Source organism: Dermacentor silvarum, chromosome 2, assembly GCF_013339745.2.
Source record: "Dermacentor silvarum isolate Dsil-2018 chromosome 2, BIME_Dsil_1.4, whole genome shotgun sequence".
Lineage (NCBI taxonomy): Eukaryota > Metazoa > Arthropoda > Arachnida > Ixodida > Ixodidae > Dermacentor > Dermacentor silvarum.
In genome coordinates, this window is record NC_051155.1 from 124,811,588 (window position 1) to 124,827,452 (window position 15,865).

Below are 15,865 nucleotides of genomic sequence, written 5' to 3' on the forward strand. Positions count from 1 at the left end.
GTATACTGTGATACATAGTGTCATAATAACATGTCGTTCTTGTCATGTTATGCATACCATGCATGTCCTGTCATTCACGTAATGCAAGAATGTCATACATGTCCTGTTATGATACACTTAAAGAAATGACCAGGGTGGTATCATGACGGTGTAAGAAACTAGATCACTACATTCATGTAATTCCTGTCATGAATATCATGTCATGCTATGCAGTCAAGTTATGTCATGCTTATCATGATCAAATCCAGTTAAAAGTGATTAAGTTGAAGGAACAGCATCACTATGGCGTGAGAGGATAGACAGACAGACAGACTCAATATGCCTAAAGTAGACAAGAAATGCAGCATGGCAGCAGAATCTTATGGACGCTGTTCCAAGTTGGGCTCCTGTGCGCATAATGAGTGGCTTTATCGCATAGCATTGGAATAAGAAGCCGGAAGTATGTGCAACGCTGCTCCCAAACAGGGACACTAGTTTTGCCAAGCTTCTCTTTTTTATTCAGCATCCTTATCAGTAGAAATTTTTGTCATCATTATGCACATCAAATTCTTGCAAGAATCAATGCAGGTGTCACCAAATGGGTTCTTCTGCTGTTTGGGGGGCGCTGGAGATAAGGTAACTGGTGCAAGACGCACATTGAAGTGGAAATTAATGCAAGCTGTGGCTTATTAATGACAGGTGATCGCAAGTGATCTGTGTTAACTGCAAATCTTGTAGCTTCTCTCAAGAAGTTCTTCTTTTGCTGGCAAAAAAGGTAGCATTTCAAGTTTGCGAATGTAACTGTATTCAAAGCACGATGGCAGCTAAACAAGGATACCTAAAACATTTCTGCACAGTTCATTTCACATTTATGTTTCTGCTAGTTTACAACTGCCTCTTGTATCATGGTGCACAAAGGAACAAGGGCTGCTCTGCTCGGTTTTATTACCATCAGTAAAGAAGGTAAGTTGTCTTGAGTAAAATAAACAAGTTTCTTGTGCAAGGCACTCAAGAGTGATGAGTTGAAGCACCAGGGGCTTTGAAAAATGAACAGAAAGTGGGTGATATGGGCACCAAGTGGCAAACACAGGTTTTCATTGCAGAAATAAAGTAACACGGACATTAGACTGAAGGGGGTGGGTCACTCTTTCAATGCTTTCTTCTGTTGTGTTCAGGTACATCATCCTCAGCTGAAAAACCAAAACTAAAAAGTGCGAACAGTGGTGGCACATTGCCAACGCCAGCACCTGAAAAGAGATTGGATAGACCTCGCAGCCCGCACAGGAAACGGCCAGGCTCTGGTGAGTTGAACAGCTCTGGAGATCACAGCGATTGAAGAAGAGGCGAGGTGCCCAATTGATGTTTCCCCAACTTTGCAATGTTTGGCACTTGCAAATTGTATCTCGTGTGTCAGCATGCCGTTTTCTGGCTCAAACGCAAGGTTTAGTGTTTTTGGCCGCCTGTGTAACCTCTGTTCGAATTCCATCGTGGAGCTGCATTTGGTGATGAACAGATATGTTCGCCACTACTGGTATTGTCTCAAGGTCGTGGCAGTAAAGTTGAACCTCTAAATTACAAAATTGGCAGGGAACTTGAAAAAAATTCATTTTCGCGAGAATTTGTTGTTGTGAAATGAGACAGGGAATGCATCGGGAATGCATCGCAGAAAGACAGGGAATGCATCGCATAAATAAACTTTACTGTCAGAATTCCATTAGCTTACTTTGGTGAGGCTTGCTCGAGGCTATACAGGCTGTTTCTGGTAACTTGGGCCAAGTATTAAAAAAAAAAAGAACATAGGCGCTACGCGTGTGTAATTGGCACAGTATTGTTCTGAGCCATATGGAGCATGTCATGATATTTTTTCCAATCCGCCAAGCTGGGTAATTAACAAAAATTGCCCAATTAACTTTTTAAATAGTAATTCTCTAGCGAAAAATCCTCAATACGAACGTTGTAGCGCTTCTTCAGACACATCCGTTTATTTCATCTATGCTAAGGTAACTGCCCTGTTTAATTTTTTTCCAGTCTTTCTTTAAAGCGCACAAAATTTTAAAAATGCCACGTGACTGCCAGCTAATGTGCTGCGCTTATAGTGCCCTCAAATGTAAGTTTAACGAATTAGCAAAGGCTGCTCCGTGCACAGAGGTCAATTGAACAAGCTGCTGGTGACTGCGATCATGGTTTTTATCTCCGTCCTTCATCACACTGTCACCCTCGCTCCCTCCATCATGTTTCTTCATTGGTCCGAAAAGAAAAGAAAAAAAGTGGCTGCACTACGTCAAATGCTGCCTCCGGTCCCGTATTGCATTTGCACGTGGCGGCTGCTTTTCTGTTGAATTTTTTTCTTAAAACGGTACACCCCTTTTGTCAATAACGTTCATCGCAGTCACTGACAGCCTGTTCAATCGGTCTCTGTGAACGGAGCACCCTTTGCTAATTTGTTGAACTTCCATTTGAGGGCACTAAAACTGCGACACGTTAGCTGGCAATCACGTGGCATTTGTTAAAATTTTTTGCACTTTAAAGAAAGGCTGGAAAAAATTAAACAGGGCAGTTACCTTAGCATAGATGAAATAATCCAATGTTTCTGAACAAGCGCTACAACTTTTGTATTGAAGAAAAAGTTAATTAATCAATCTTTGTTAATTACCCAGCTGGGCGGATTGGAAAAAATATCATGACGTGCTCGATACGGGACGGAACAATACTAAGCCAATTCTACATGAGTAGCATCTATGTTTTTTTTTTAATACTTGGCCAGAGTTAGCTGAAACACCCTGTAGAACCGCCTTGCCGACAACAACATGCACCTTATGCGTCAATCAGCGGTGGCAGCACTACCGTGGAGCAGTATTCTCGGTTGATCGCTTTCGGAGATATGATCACTTTTGTGAGATTTTGCGTAACTTGGCACCGGGCGCAGAGCAATTGCTCCACTCACTCGACAGTGTTTCTCCAGTGCATGCGGTTGCCTGTAGACACCCTAGTGCCCGGCGCCGAGCGCAAAAGTGATTGTATCCTGTGTCCCCGAAAGCATTCAATCGAGATGATGGCCTCTTCTCGCAAATCTACGTCCAGCATTGAATCCGCACGCGATGCCTCTTGGGTGGTAACGAAACCAGCGGTCTTGAAGCTAGGGACACGTATGGGACTACCAGATGCGTGGCAGTCCACGATGCGGCCGCCATCTCAAGTGCCACAAACAAGTCCACATTGGTGGGGCACCGATTTCTTTATTAAAATGGTGCACTTTGCTCACCTAGCCACATATTATGCACTACGCTAGGTGTGTGAAAACAGTAGTCACGTGTCGCAGCAACATGCGTGCCTCTTCAAACGGGTGAACAACAAACAAGATGGTGGCCATGACGTGTTTCCGGCGCATGCGATCGCTTCTAGCACTTGGTTGTTATTGTAAATGAAAATGGCGGTGCCCATGCAAGCATAATGTGGTGGTATTTTACGCAATTTATGTGCAAAGCAAACACATTTGAGCACTTTATAGAGTCTACTAGCTTTGCTAGAGTAGGTAATGTGCGGGGTTACATTCCGGCAAATTTTGTTTCGCAGGATTGCAGTTCAGCAGCATTTTGTTGTCGAGAGGTATGAAATGCATTGAATCCTATTGGCGTTCGCCAGGGATACAAATATATTTCGTTATCGCAACACCTGCCACAAGCGACATTAAGCGAATTCCACTAGAGGCGCGTCACCACAATAGCACCAGCCGCGCTGTAGCCGTGTATCCATCGCAGTAGTGCAGCAGAAATGATAAAAAAAAGAAGATGCAACGGCAAGTATGTGGTAGGGTCAAGATTTGGTTGCTGGTAACTCCGTTCATAAAAGGCGCATTCTAAACGTTTTGGTGAAAAGAATGTGTGAGCAGGTGCTCTTTAATATCGTAGACATTCCACACCTTTCATAATAGCTGCTGTGGGCCCCTTTTAAAGCGAATAGCTTTCTTTGGCTCTTTCCCCCATTTTCAGGGTGGGAGGCCGAACTTTCTCCACTGATAGAATAAGGAGAGGACTGCCACAGAGGCTGAGCCAGCAGATAGAAATTATGTCAATGGGGGAGAGGGAAAGGTGTCATTGTCTCCAGACCTTGCTGGTTAGTAGCAGAGGTGCTGGCATCGCGCCATAGTATAGTGAACCTTGTAGGTCAGCAAAGCAGTGGCCAAGCATGATGCTGCAATGACTGTGGCAAAAAAGGAACAGGAACTGGAAAAGAAACGCGAGGCTTGGGGTCAATGGGACGCCGCCATGATTGCCAAAAAACAAGACGAAATGTGCCAACGCACTCAGGGCCTTGGCAGTGACATGTGGACGCCATGATCGTAGAGAAATGGGAAGAAACATTGTGCCAATGACTTTCAGAGATAATTTGACGTATTAAGAAACCAATTCAATCACTTTCACAAACAGTTTTGCTGGTTTCTGCATAATATCTTAAGGCTGTTATATTGCCCTGAAATTGTAAATGTGACGTATCATGCGGGATAACAGAGGCCATTGCTGGGTTTGTGTCACTGACATGCTATGACATGGGATTGTTATGTCATGAACATACTATTATAATTAGAATGCACAGCTTTGGTTAGCAAAGCCATGTTAGTGGAAGAAATCTTGAAATTGCAGAGTACTTGTGGAGTGTGTAGGCCATGTGATACCAGCTCGCTTTGCAATAGCTATAATAATGTCTTGTTAATTCCACTATTCTAGAAACAGTGCCCAGTCGGGATCCAGTTTCTATCTTTTTGCGCAAATCTCTTATGCTGTGGTTAACCTACATGAATCGTGGTATTACTAGTTCCATGAAAATTTCTGACGAGAGTGTTTACAAAGTAATTCCACCTTGTTACTCTTCAAGGCACCTGAAACACTTTTTGAGCATAGTAAGAAAATGTCGCTGATCTTTAGAAGAGTCTCCTGTGAACATGCAAGCCAAATACTATATTGCTCTGCATATAGCAGGGAATTCACAATCTCATGCCAAAAACTGAAAAATCTCTTGCTCTCGCTTTTGCAATGTCGTCCTCACAAGCAGCAAGGCCTACCAACAGCTATTGGCTGATTTCGTGATCGCGAGGACATTCTCAGTAATACTACAATTGCTAGTTTTGAGGTAAATAAAGGGAAAAAATGATGTCTGCACTCTCAAAAAGACAGCAAAAGCATTTCATCTTTGCACTGCCAGTCAACACATAACAGTTGCATGTGGCTGCATGTAGCTGTGTGGTTTCCAAGATAGCAGTGACATGCTGTGTAGAGAAGTTGCCGTGACTTTCACAATGTGCCACGACAAGCCCTCTCTCTGGTAAAGCGCTCAACTTTTGGGCAGAGCCTCGCCCTCTTGCCATCTCTCTGTGTAGCTTCCAGCGTGCTAGTGGATACGAAAGGGGAGAGAAAGCCTCTCATCGGTGCGGTAGCTACGTCTAACTCCTATATGATTCATGAGGCGAGTTCCTTTAATAGTGAGGCCATTCTATGATTAGTTAGAAAAGTTAGGCCCCTTTAAGCTTGGTGGAAGAAATGTGTTTTTTTTTTTCTTTTTTGCTTCAGTTAGGCTAAAGCTATATAGATTATACTAACCAGTAACCTTGCAGTGCTTTTGTGCATCTTTGTCTGCTGTGGTCAGCATGGAGGAGTTTAAATGGTTAAAGTGTGCAGCATTTGCCATTGGTTCTGGTGACAGCTGTTCATTTTCACCTTACTCTTACAGATGATGGGAAGGATGTTCCTGGTTCCAGTAATGGTGTTGTGGCTACTGGAGTTGCTGAAAGGCTGGGACTGATGGTAGAGTACAATTCTTGCGTTTACATTCATGTGATCTGTTTCGCCACCTCTGTCATGCTGCAATCCTTGCACACTACTGTGAGTTATCGCTTAGACATTCTGCCAAAAACAGCATAACAGCATTATTGGAAGTATTACTGTGTAGTAACAGATGGAGTACGTAGATACTGTATACAGCATACACTGCTTATAACGTAAGTCGCCGGAGTTGCGAGTATCTGCACTATGAGTGGTACCGCACTAAACCGAAGCAACATTTTTCAAAAGCTGCACATGTTCAAAACACATAGACCAAGCTGCTGCGCGTATCCAACAATCGAAGTGTGTGATCAGGATGTTTGCTTCCGTTTAAGTTTATAAATGTGGCAAGGCAAACATCTGAGGACTCACAGTCTTCGCATGAAGCCGATAGAATAACAATTGCCAACTGATTTTTCAGACTTCCCTCGGCCATCACCACCTATATTTCATAAAACCAATGTGGAACAGCGACCATGAACCGCAATAACATGGCAACCGTGAACCAAGTTGCCATCATTTGAGCTATCACACGCGCCCTTAATTTGCGAGTGCTGTATGGACATTGCAGAGTTTGTCGACTCTTCACCAAACCGCAACGTGCCGCAACTTTAGTTGCAGACTCCCAACAACACGGCGCTGGCTAGGCCTAGCTCCTCCGGCTAAGGTGTCGGATGGCATGCCGTTGTGGGTAGCTTGCCCTTGATATGTTCATACACATAAACAATTACATAGAGATCAGATGCAATATGTGGTGCCCGTACTAACCTGATGGCAATGAGTGTGAAGCGAAGTTCGGGTTCGAGGGCGATGACCCAGCGTCTACCAGAATCGAAGTTGCACACGCGATATTTGGACATTGCGACAGGCGAACGCGAAACACACTTGCATCCTTGACTGTCACAAAATTTTGAACTTGTACAGTAGAACCCCGCTGTTACGTTTTTCACGGGACCGTAAAAAAATAACGTAAGAGCCGGGAAATGCAAGAGCCAGGAAACAGGAAAAATTGAGAAATGGGAGTAGTGTTGAACTGCACACAATATTATTTTAATTCTTACGTGCGACAAAAAGTAGTTTCGTCCGACAGCCGAAGTATCGATTGCGATGAGCTATACAAAGAATAGTAGTTTTATCGTCTGTATAAACTTGTAAACATTCGGTTATTAACTAATTAACAAACATGGTGTCAGCGCCCACAGGCAAACATGAACACATCACACTTGATGAGCGCGGACACGCGCAGTTAAGCGTCGCTGCAGAAGCGAGCGGAAGTGACCTTCGTGCTGTTGTCTATCGCTTCAACCCAAACTGAGCGCCGAGAACACGCAGCACGCACAAAGCCACGAGCCGCCGACGCACCTACACTGCGTAGAATCTGCCCCCACGCAGATCGCTTTCAAGATACGGCCCGGGGGACCGCGCGCGCGCCGCCGCGCAGTATGATGCCAGAGCACAACGCTGCCCGCTCCCTCCCCCCCCCCCCCCCCCTCCCTCGCTGGTGCCTCGAGCGCAACGGAAGGAGGCGCGCTTCCTCTCTGCTTTTCTTTCGCGCGCGAGACGCGGTCGTCGGCTCCCCTCGCAACCTTTCACTCGCACATTCAGCATACGGCCGCGCGGCTTCCCTCGCACGCTTTCACTCGCACATACAGCATACGGCGCGCGGCGACGTATGCTGTATGTGCGAGTGAAAACGTGCGAGGGGAGCCGACGACTGCGTCTCGCGCGCGAAAGAAAGCATACGGCGCGCGGCGACGGCATTATCGCCTTTGAACTTTATACGGAACATCTATGAGCCAAAACCAATTTTAGGGCCGCAACGCGTCATAGGCATCATCTTTAGATAGCAAAAGCGGATATCAAAGGCCATACTTTTGCTGGCGGAAACCGAAAATACGTAATAAATGTCGCCCCCAGCACTTTGGGCTGCCAATGCCATCGTCAAGCAACCAAGCCAAGCGACATGAAAAGTCAAAATGGCCGCTCGGGCCGGCGCGGTGTGGCAGTTCGCAACGTATGATGCGGGAACGGTCCCACAGTTGCGACGTAACAGTGGGGTTACCAATGCATTGGGTTCTATGGGAGCTGTGCCGGGACCGGCCGAAAACGACGTAACAGCCGGGAAAACGCAGCACCCGGGAACGTAACAGCGGGGTTCTACTGTATTAGTTCAATAAAGCACAACATAAAGCAAAATTTTGTAAGCAATTCTTGTAATGTCTCGAGCATGTTGAGAATTTTAGAGTTCACAGGTTGGCAAGTATGATCCGTGAAAGTTGTTAATTAGCTGACATCACACTGCCATTTATTGTGCTAATAATGTCCATCTCTTCAAGTAATCCAGCTGATGTAGCAGAATTCAGCTATCTATCAGAGGCCGTGTTTACTTTAAATAGTGTGTTTACACTGAAAAAAGAAATCCACTAGTATAATCAACATTATTATGTAGGAGTATCCGTCCATATGCCTGCACAAATAACTGAACGGTAACGCTGAAATCCTGATATAAGAACCACCGCACAATTATCAGCACAAATCGATGTTCTAGAAGTAATTTGCAGTAGAATCTCGATACGAATCTCTTGGGACGGTTAAAAAATTTGCATCATCATAAAATGTTAAAATATCAAGAAATTGAGGGGAGACGAGGCAATAAAATGCCCAGCTTGCTCATAATTTCAGATTTTTTAATTAATTTTTTCCACAATCTTCCTTATCTCATGGCGAAATATTTGGAAGAATACGCAGCAGAATGTAAGAAACGTGTTGCTTTCGAAGTTGGGAAGAAAATCCAGAATACCGCTGATTACACAAGCGTGGCTTTCCGTTGACGCAGCGCCGCTATCTTGGTATCGATTTAAACACAAAATCACAGATTCAGATAGCCACCGTATTTCTCCATGTAGAAATACAGCGCTGCGAAAAAAGTGAGCACGAAAAGGGACAACTAGCGTTGCGATTCGTTATTGCTGTCACGTGGTACACAGGGAGCGCTCCTATTGCCTGATGTGGTCCGATTGAATCACCAGTGCGCTAGTTTTGCGCACATTTTGGGAGCAGCAAGCTGCGCATGTTGCGTGTTTCGAGAGCAGACATATCAATATCTGCCTGATGATCTCGAGTTTTTCTCTTTGCTGCGTCCTAGCTGCTGCCTAATAGTGAAAGTGACATGATTTGCACAAGGGAATCTGATTACTTTTTTTTGTAGCGGCGAAGCTACTTCGTATCATGCAATCTGATAGGTGCAAAGGTAGAAAAGTTTCAAATTGCCATTGGGTGCCAAAAATGATGGAATGCATGGAATAGAGATAAGGCTACACATGGAAGTGTATGCCGCTGAGACAGGGTAAGGCTGGGTTGCGTGTTGTTGTGCGTGAGGCATATACTGAATAATGACAACACAACAATGCAAGATACTTTATTTCTGCAAGTGCAGCTTATGGGGGTGCTATTCTGGGTACTTGTTGAAATCCACCATATTCTTGAAAACTCAAGGTCACCTCATCTGATTTATTGAGAGCATGCTCTCAGGCTCTCAGCCAATCAGATTACACAACCTGGAGATTTCAACAACATGGCGGATTTCAACACGTGTCCACAATACAGTGAAGCCTCGTTACTACGAACACCACATTAACGAACTTATCAAAGATCTCCTGCTTGACTGCTTATAGCTGCCAAGTAAAAATATTTCAGTACTACAGACTTCACAATACCGAACTTTTGAGATTAACGGTTGCTATTCAATTTCCGTGTCATGTTAACACCTCAGTACAACGAACTAATATTCTGAAATCTGGGGTTTCTTAGATTTCTGTGTATCCTTTACGGCAGCCGGTACAGTAGGCTAGCAGACGACAAGGCGCAGAAAGTGGACGCAGCGGTGCATGAGTTCAGAAAACCCGAGACGGTGCCGGAGGAAAAAAAAAACAAAATGCCGAAAGGAGGCTTTCTCTCTCTCTTTTTAAATTGTATTGCAGAGGTGACGACACATCAAGTTTTGCGAGCACATCCTCTGCCCAGACAAGTGTCGCCTAGCAACGGAGGCGCGTTTCTTCCTTCTTTTGCCCTTCTTTCTGCGCATGCCTCTTCTTTCTTTTGGGCTTCATTCCGTGGTCGTACCAGCCACGTGTACGAGGAAATGTAACCTCCGTGCTCTCGGGGATGCCACACGGTCACGCTTTCGAAGCTCTAGTGCCGCCATCTAGAGGTCTAGTAACACGATCGTCCATATTGTGTGGCTTCTTCCCGCTGGCGTCCATGTTGCCCGTAACAGCGCGCTTGTGCAAGCCGGCCCCTCGCGCTCGTAGCTTCCACTGCATAGGCACAGAAAGTTGTCTCCGAGAGGTGGGCAGTGGTGGGTGGGTGGTCATAGAGATGAGCGATCTGCCGGATTGGTGGGCGGCAAAACCACCGCCGCCCACCGTGGGGAGAACCCTGCACCTCAAAATTTGCATCAGACATGATCGTAACACTGAGATTCTGCTGTTTCTTCATTCATGAGCGCGCTTTCCTGCTGCTTTTTGCTGAAGTGTGGTGTAATAAATGATTGTGGATTTGCATTGCTGTAAACCCACACTGCAAGGCAAAATTAGTGTATAACCTGCTGCGCCATTGTTTGCAGCTACAATTTTTTTAAACATTTTTGGTGCACATAACATTTTTTTTTTAAATCCTTTAATTGCATAACGCTGCTTGCCTTTGTTTTTTTATTTTTATGTGTATAAGAAATGTGTGTTCTATTGCCTGCATGCTTTATACTAGCATAACAGTTGTCATTAAGCTCACATTTGTTGTCTCGTATTGTTACAGGTTTCTGGTACCACTGCCATTCCCATTTCATCTACCAGCATAGCGCAAGCAACTGACACTGCCCAAGCTCAGATACCTGCCACCAATTCGCCAGCAATAGTTGCCACACAGCCTGCCCAGCTTGTATCTTCAGAGCCTCTAAAGGAAGCAAGCAATCTTTTACGGCGGACTGATAATTCTGATCTAGCCGTCCCTGGTCCTAGTAAAGTGTCCACCATAGGTTCAACGTGGAAGCCCAGCACGAAATCGCCGCCTCCTGGACCAAGTTCGACAGGAGGGCAACAGCCTAACGGGCCTAAGCAATCCATTGTTCGTGTTCAACCAGTGCCACCTGTCGGCATCAGTGAAGCACCGTCGACGTCTAATGGACCTTCAAGGGTGTTGCCCAGTGCTATCGCGGTTGATATTCTCAACGAAAACTCAAATGCAGATATGAGTGAGAGTCTAAGTAGCAGACAAGCAAGCAAGCATTTGAGTACGACTTCAAACGGAAATGGCGGCCCGAGCCAGAGCTCTGTGGAGAATGTAGCCGAAGATTCAGCAGAGAACTCCGTGGAGAACCTGATTGAGAACTCGGAGGGTAACTCGGATGACAACACAAACGACAGTTCCCAAGGGAGCTCCAGCGTGGTTGGTGGTGCAATTAACGAGGAGGACTCTGTGGAACCCACGGACCTCCAGGACTCCATATCGAGTTCCTCATCGGCGGCACTAGTCTACCCCCGCAACCCTGATGAAGAGCAGTCAGCCATAATCAGCTCATCATCGAATGACCATGGTCGGAGGGACAGTCACAAAGCTAAGCGCGCTTGCGATGTGAGCAGTTCAACCTCGGTGTCTGCATCTCCGTGCCCAGTTGCACCAATGCCTTCGACTTCCGCCGTCTTTGGCGAGCAGCGTCTGCCAGCTGCCAGTTCGACACCATCTGCTCCTGAGCAGAACTCTCCCGATCAGACGAGCGAGGGCAGTTCCACGGGCCACTTTCAGCTGCCTTCCTGCTTCGGCGAGGGCAATGGCGGCAGCAGTTCCAATGTCACGTCGGCTGAGCTGGAAATTGCTGTGGTCTCCTCACCAACTCCTGATGCTCAAGAGTTGGCGAACAGTGCGAGCGGTGAGAGCAGTGTTGCCGGTAGTGAAGAGCGAAGTAGCAGTGCCGTCGAGTCGTCCGAGCAGGAGGGTCCAGCTGAAGTGAGCTCGGCCGTCACAACGCAGCAGCCTGGCACTTCGCTGCTGCATGCGCAGCGTGAAGAGGTGACGTCTGCGCAGAATGGTAATGGCTTGTCATCCGCAGCAAGCAGTGAAGTGACGTCGGCAGTGTCGTGTCCGAGTTTTGACAATGATGACGACGATGATGTCGATGGTAATGAGGCCGGACCGCTAGTGAGTGAGCTTGTTGTCAATAGTGATGAAGAAGAAGTGAGCACAGCTGAGGCTGTGTTAGTGCATTCCGAAGGCCTGGCGGAAATCACATGCTCAAGTGTTGATGCTGCAAGTGCTTCGACAGCTTCTGGTAGCTTGTTTCACCTCAACACACGGCCTCTGTCTGTCTCCAGCACGGAGGAGGCGGAATATTTAGGAGGCAAGTTCTCATTCTCAAATCCGGCACTATAAGCTCTGGAGCATGCAATGTGTCATATTTAATGTTTATTCGGGTGTGTGTTTACTTGTTATTCCAGTAGTACCATATTTGCACAAATATAAGGGAATTACCATGTCTAGGAAGCACCTCACATTGTTTTTGAAACTTATACACAGGTTGTCCCAGCTATCATGCACCATGTTTAAAGAAAAAGTGAAGCCTATGCAAATGAAACTAATTGTATGTTGTATATATGATTGATGTATAAAACCCGCAACCGTAACAGGCATTGAATATGTTTTGTGTTCCTAATTAGTTCGTAACGAATACTTACTCTCATTAAGTCAAAGTTCTAAAAACTTGAAACATTTTCGAAATAAGGGGGGTTTCGAGATAAGCAAAATCACAAAACAGAAGCCCTCTGGTCACGCAATGACAACATAGTGCTTTTCCAAAATACCACTAGTAGTAATACTTTCTACCACTTTCGCTTGCATTGGCACCGGAGACATCGGCGTCTATGGGCAATGGCGTTACTGCCACTGTGCCAAGACGTAATGTTTGTCACAGACAATTGGGGATGGGCGAATAGTGAAGTTGAGGTTCGAAGCTAATAGTGATTTAGTTGAATAATTTCTAATCGAATAGTATATATCAGATGTTACAGTAAAACCTACTTAATTCAAATTTCACAGGATCGAAAAAAAAATGTCGGCATTAACCGAGTGCCGAATTATCAGGGTATCCAGAAAACAATAAGCAAATGCTTACTATGTCAGCACGCTTTTATTAGTGGAATAATAATACTATGACGCTTAATTCTGCAGCCCTTCAGGGAGCACAGTGCAGAACGCGCATTTGCTCTCCGACGTGTGTTCGCTCCCCGTGAAAACGCACGTCCCTCGCGCCCTTTCACTCGCACATACAGCGTCCGGAGCGCCGCGACGATGTCATCGCCGTTGACGTCAAATGGAACCTCACGGCGACAGCGCAGGCTACGCCAACGGCAGAAATACACTTTGGAGTGTCCATATAATTGCTATCGCAAGAAAAGTAAATTACTTGCGGAGTCAAGTGATTTCAAATACTTATGTGCGTACAGTGACTGCTCCGCTCACCACTACGCGCTTTTCACTCACGGTCAGTAGTGGTTTACAGCCGTATGCATATGCATTTATTGGACAATTTTTTTGCCTCGACAATACTTTATTATGAACAGAGCAGAGTGAGAAGGTGTAAGGGAAACAAGAAAGAGCAGAGACGCCCCTAACGCAGCAATATTGTTGGCTTATTTCGCTTCAGAGATAGCGTACACGAACAATTCTTGCTGTACGCTATCTCTTCAATACAAACTTCGCGCACGATGTACCATAAGGTTCACCGTGAATGAAGCTTGTTTCAAATTCAGACATTCGAAAGAAAAGCAATTCCAGCCAATAGGTAAACAAACATGAAAAATAGGTAAACAAATTGGTAAACAAATATATATTTTTCTACATTGAAATGAATAGATAGCTACTACTGACCTAGCCATTTACCCATTTGTTATGTAATAGTTATTGCAGCAATAGCCTTGTTTTAAGAATCCGTGGATCCTCTTTGAAATTACCACCATGTAACTTCTCATGATATCATAGTTAAAGCTTAACGTGTGATTTTTTACGTAAGCTAACAAGCATTCATGGCGCGTGACGATGTTTGTGCTTGCATTATATGGAGTGGAAAATCATCTTGAAAATTACTGTCTTTGATGCACTACAAATATCACTATTGAGTCTAGATATCACTAAAATAGTTACCTTCAATAACAGTAAAACATGATTAGTTGCCTCTTTCATTACGTAACTACAAGTACTTAATTATTGATCAGTAAGTATATTTGCTGTGTCCAAACCAGCGAGCATACACAATAAATATTCCTAAAGTTACTTTCATGTTAAACTTCGCTTAGTGTTTGCGCTCTTGCGACACAAGAAGGCAAAAGACGAGTTGTACGTCCGTAATGCATCAAGTTCGTTTTCTGACGTTCGCTTGTAATTTTGGAATTAGGCATACGTACACAATGTTGCACTGTTAGCGTTTCATTTATTTTGGTTTGTCTTGTTTTTTGCCGCGTATATTTCTTGCAGAGACGCACCTACACGCCGTGGTAGGTGCGTTATCATTGCTTTGATAGGTTGGACTGCTAAGCTCGAGGACGCAGGTTCGATTCCTGGCCACGGCGGCTTGCATTTCGATGGAGGCGGAATGCATAAAACACCCGTGTACATAGATTTAGGTGCGCGTTAAAGAACCCCAGGTGGTCGAAATTACCGCAGCCCTCCACTGCGCGGCATCTCTCATAGCCATTTTGTCATTTTTGGAGGTAAAACCCCAGAAATTATCATTACTATTATTACCCTTTACCTGTGCTCTCAGTTCTTCATGATATATGGGTAAGTTTGACATGTTGAGATCGAGATTGGCATTCAACACGTTCTTATCGTCACACCCACACCATCAGAGGGATTTCTGGCCAAAGAATGCGGGTTTGCACCACACGTCATATTGTGATCGTTAATCGTGACGAGAATACAAGTACGTCAAGTTAGGGTTGCCATGACCCATGAGTCATCTTAGTTACACATTTGTGCCTTTTCACGCTATACTTTGGTATGTATACCAAATGAACGAGATGCGAGAGTTACGCGGTTTGTATTTTTGGTACCGTGGCCCGGCCGACGGACACATTCCACTTCCCAAGAGCCAGTTCAGGATTTCGCCTTAATAAAGAAACAGCAGAGCGCGGGAGGCAGTCTTGTAAAACAAATTGAATGCATGAAATAAAAGAAAGAAAACGATAGGGTGTAAAAGCGTTAGCATGAGCTAGCCATATCTACTATGTTCTCCTGTTATCATCGCGATCTCCAGCTTATTTTCTTCTGCAGCACGTTAACGTTGCTCATTCCACGCATAACTAAATGAAGTAAGCGCGCGGAATGCGTTACTCAAACAGCCGCGTAAGCGCGGACCAAGCGAGCTAGAGGGATATAGACAAAATACCCGTATTCACAGCCAGCAAACGCGTTCCCTGTTCGGTGAGTCACTGCAGTATTACCTTGCAGTGACGTGGTACTTAATATATCCCAAATTATCGCGACGTTGGCTAATAGCAACCCAAATATCGGGCTCGTAGCAGACGCCCGCCGCTTTGGCGCGGCTTCTGCAGCGGACAAAGCTCACGGGTCCGGTACAGCAGCGCCGCGGTGCGGTAGTTCCCAAGATAAGGTCCTCGCTCCTCCCATGCATTGGCGAGGTGCTTTGCACACTCCCCAGTATTCTAGATCACTCTACATTCAAGTACGATTTCCGCTGATGACTATGGCGCTGCGGACTCCGCTGATTCGTTTCGGGTTGGGCGCTAGCGCCATTTCTGCCCTTGCATTGCACATTTCTGGATCTTTAATGCAAAAAGTATAGCCTTCGAGATTTATGCTTGATGTAAGGCAGCCATCGCGTAAAGCATAGCCTCCGATATGTGTTTTTGTACTGGGCATTTGTGGCTTCTGGCTGCCTATTAGGGAGTGCCGAATAATTTGAAAATATCTAATGCCTGAATTCGAATCAAAGAATATTCGACAATATCGAATATTTGCCCATCCCTATAATTAATTCTATTGATATATTTGAAGCCAGTCAT

The 15,865-nt window shown here is 45.3% G+C and overlaps 1 protein-coding gene across 1 annotated transcript in view; it reads left to right on the forward strand.

The window, feature by feature from the left end:
- LOC119440359 (mucin-4-like) overlaps positions 1-15,865 on the forward strand; it is an 86,260-nt gene that overhangs the window by 51,734 nt on the left and 18,661 nt on the right. Inside the window, 3 exon segments of the mRNA XM_049662880.1 lie at positions 1,155-1,280; positions 5,704-5,777; positions 10,608-12,186. Coding sequence (XP_049518837.1) covers positions 1,155-1,280; positions 5,704-5,777; positions 10,608-12,186 — 1,779 coding nt within the window.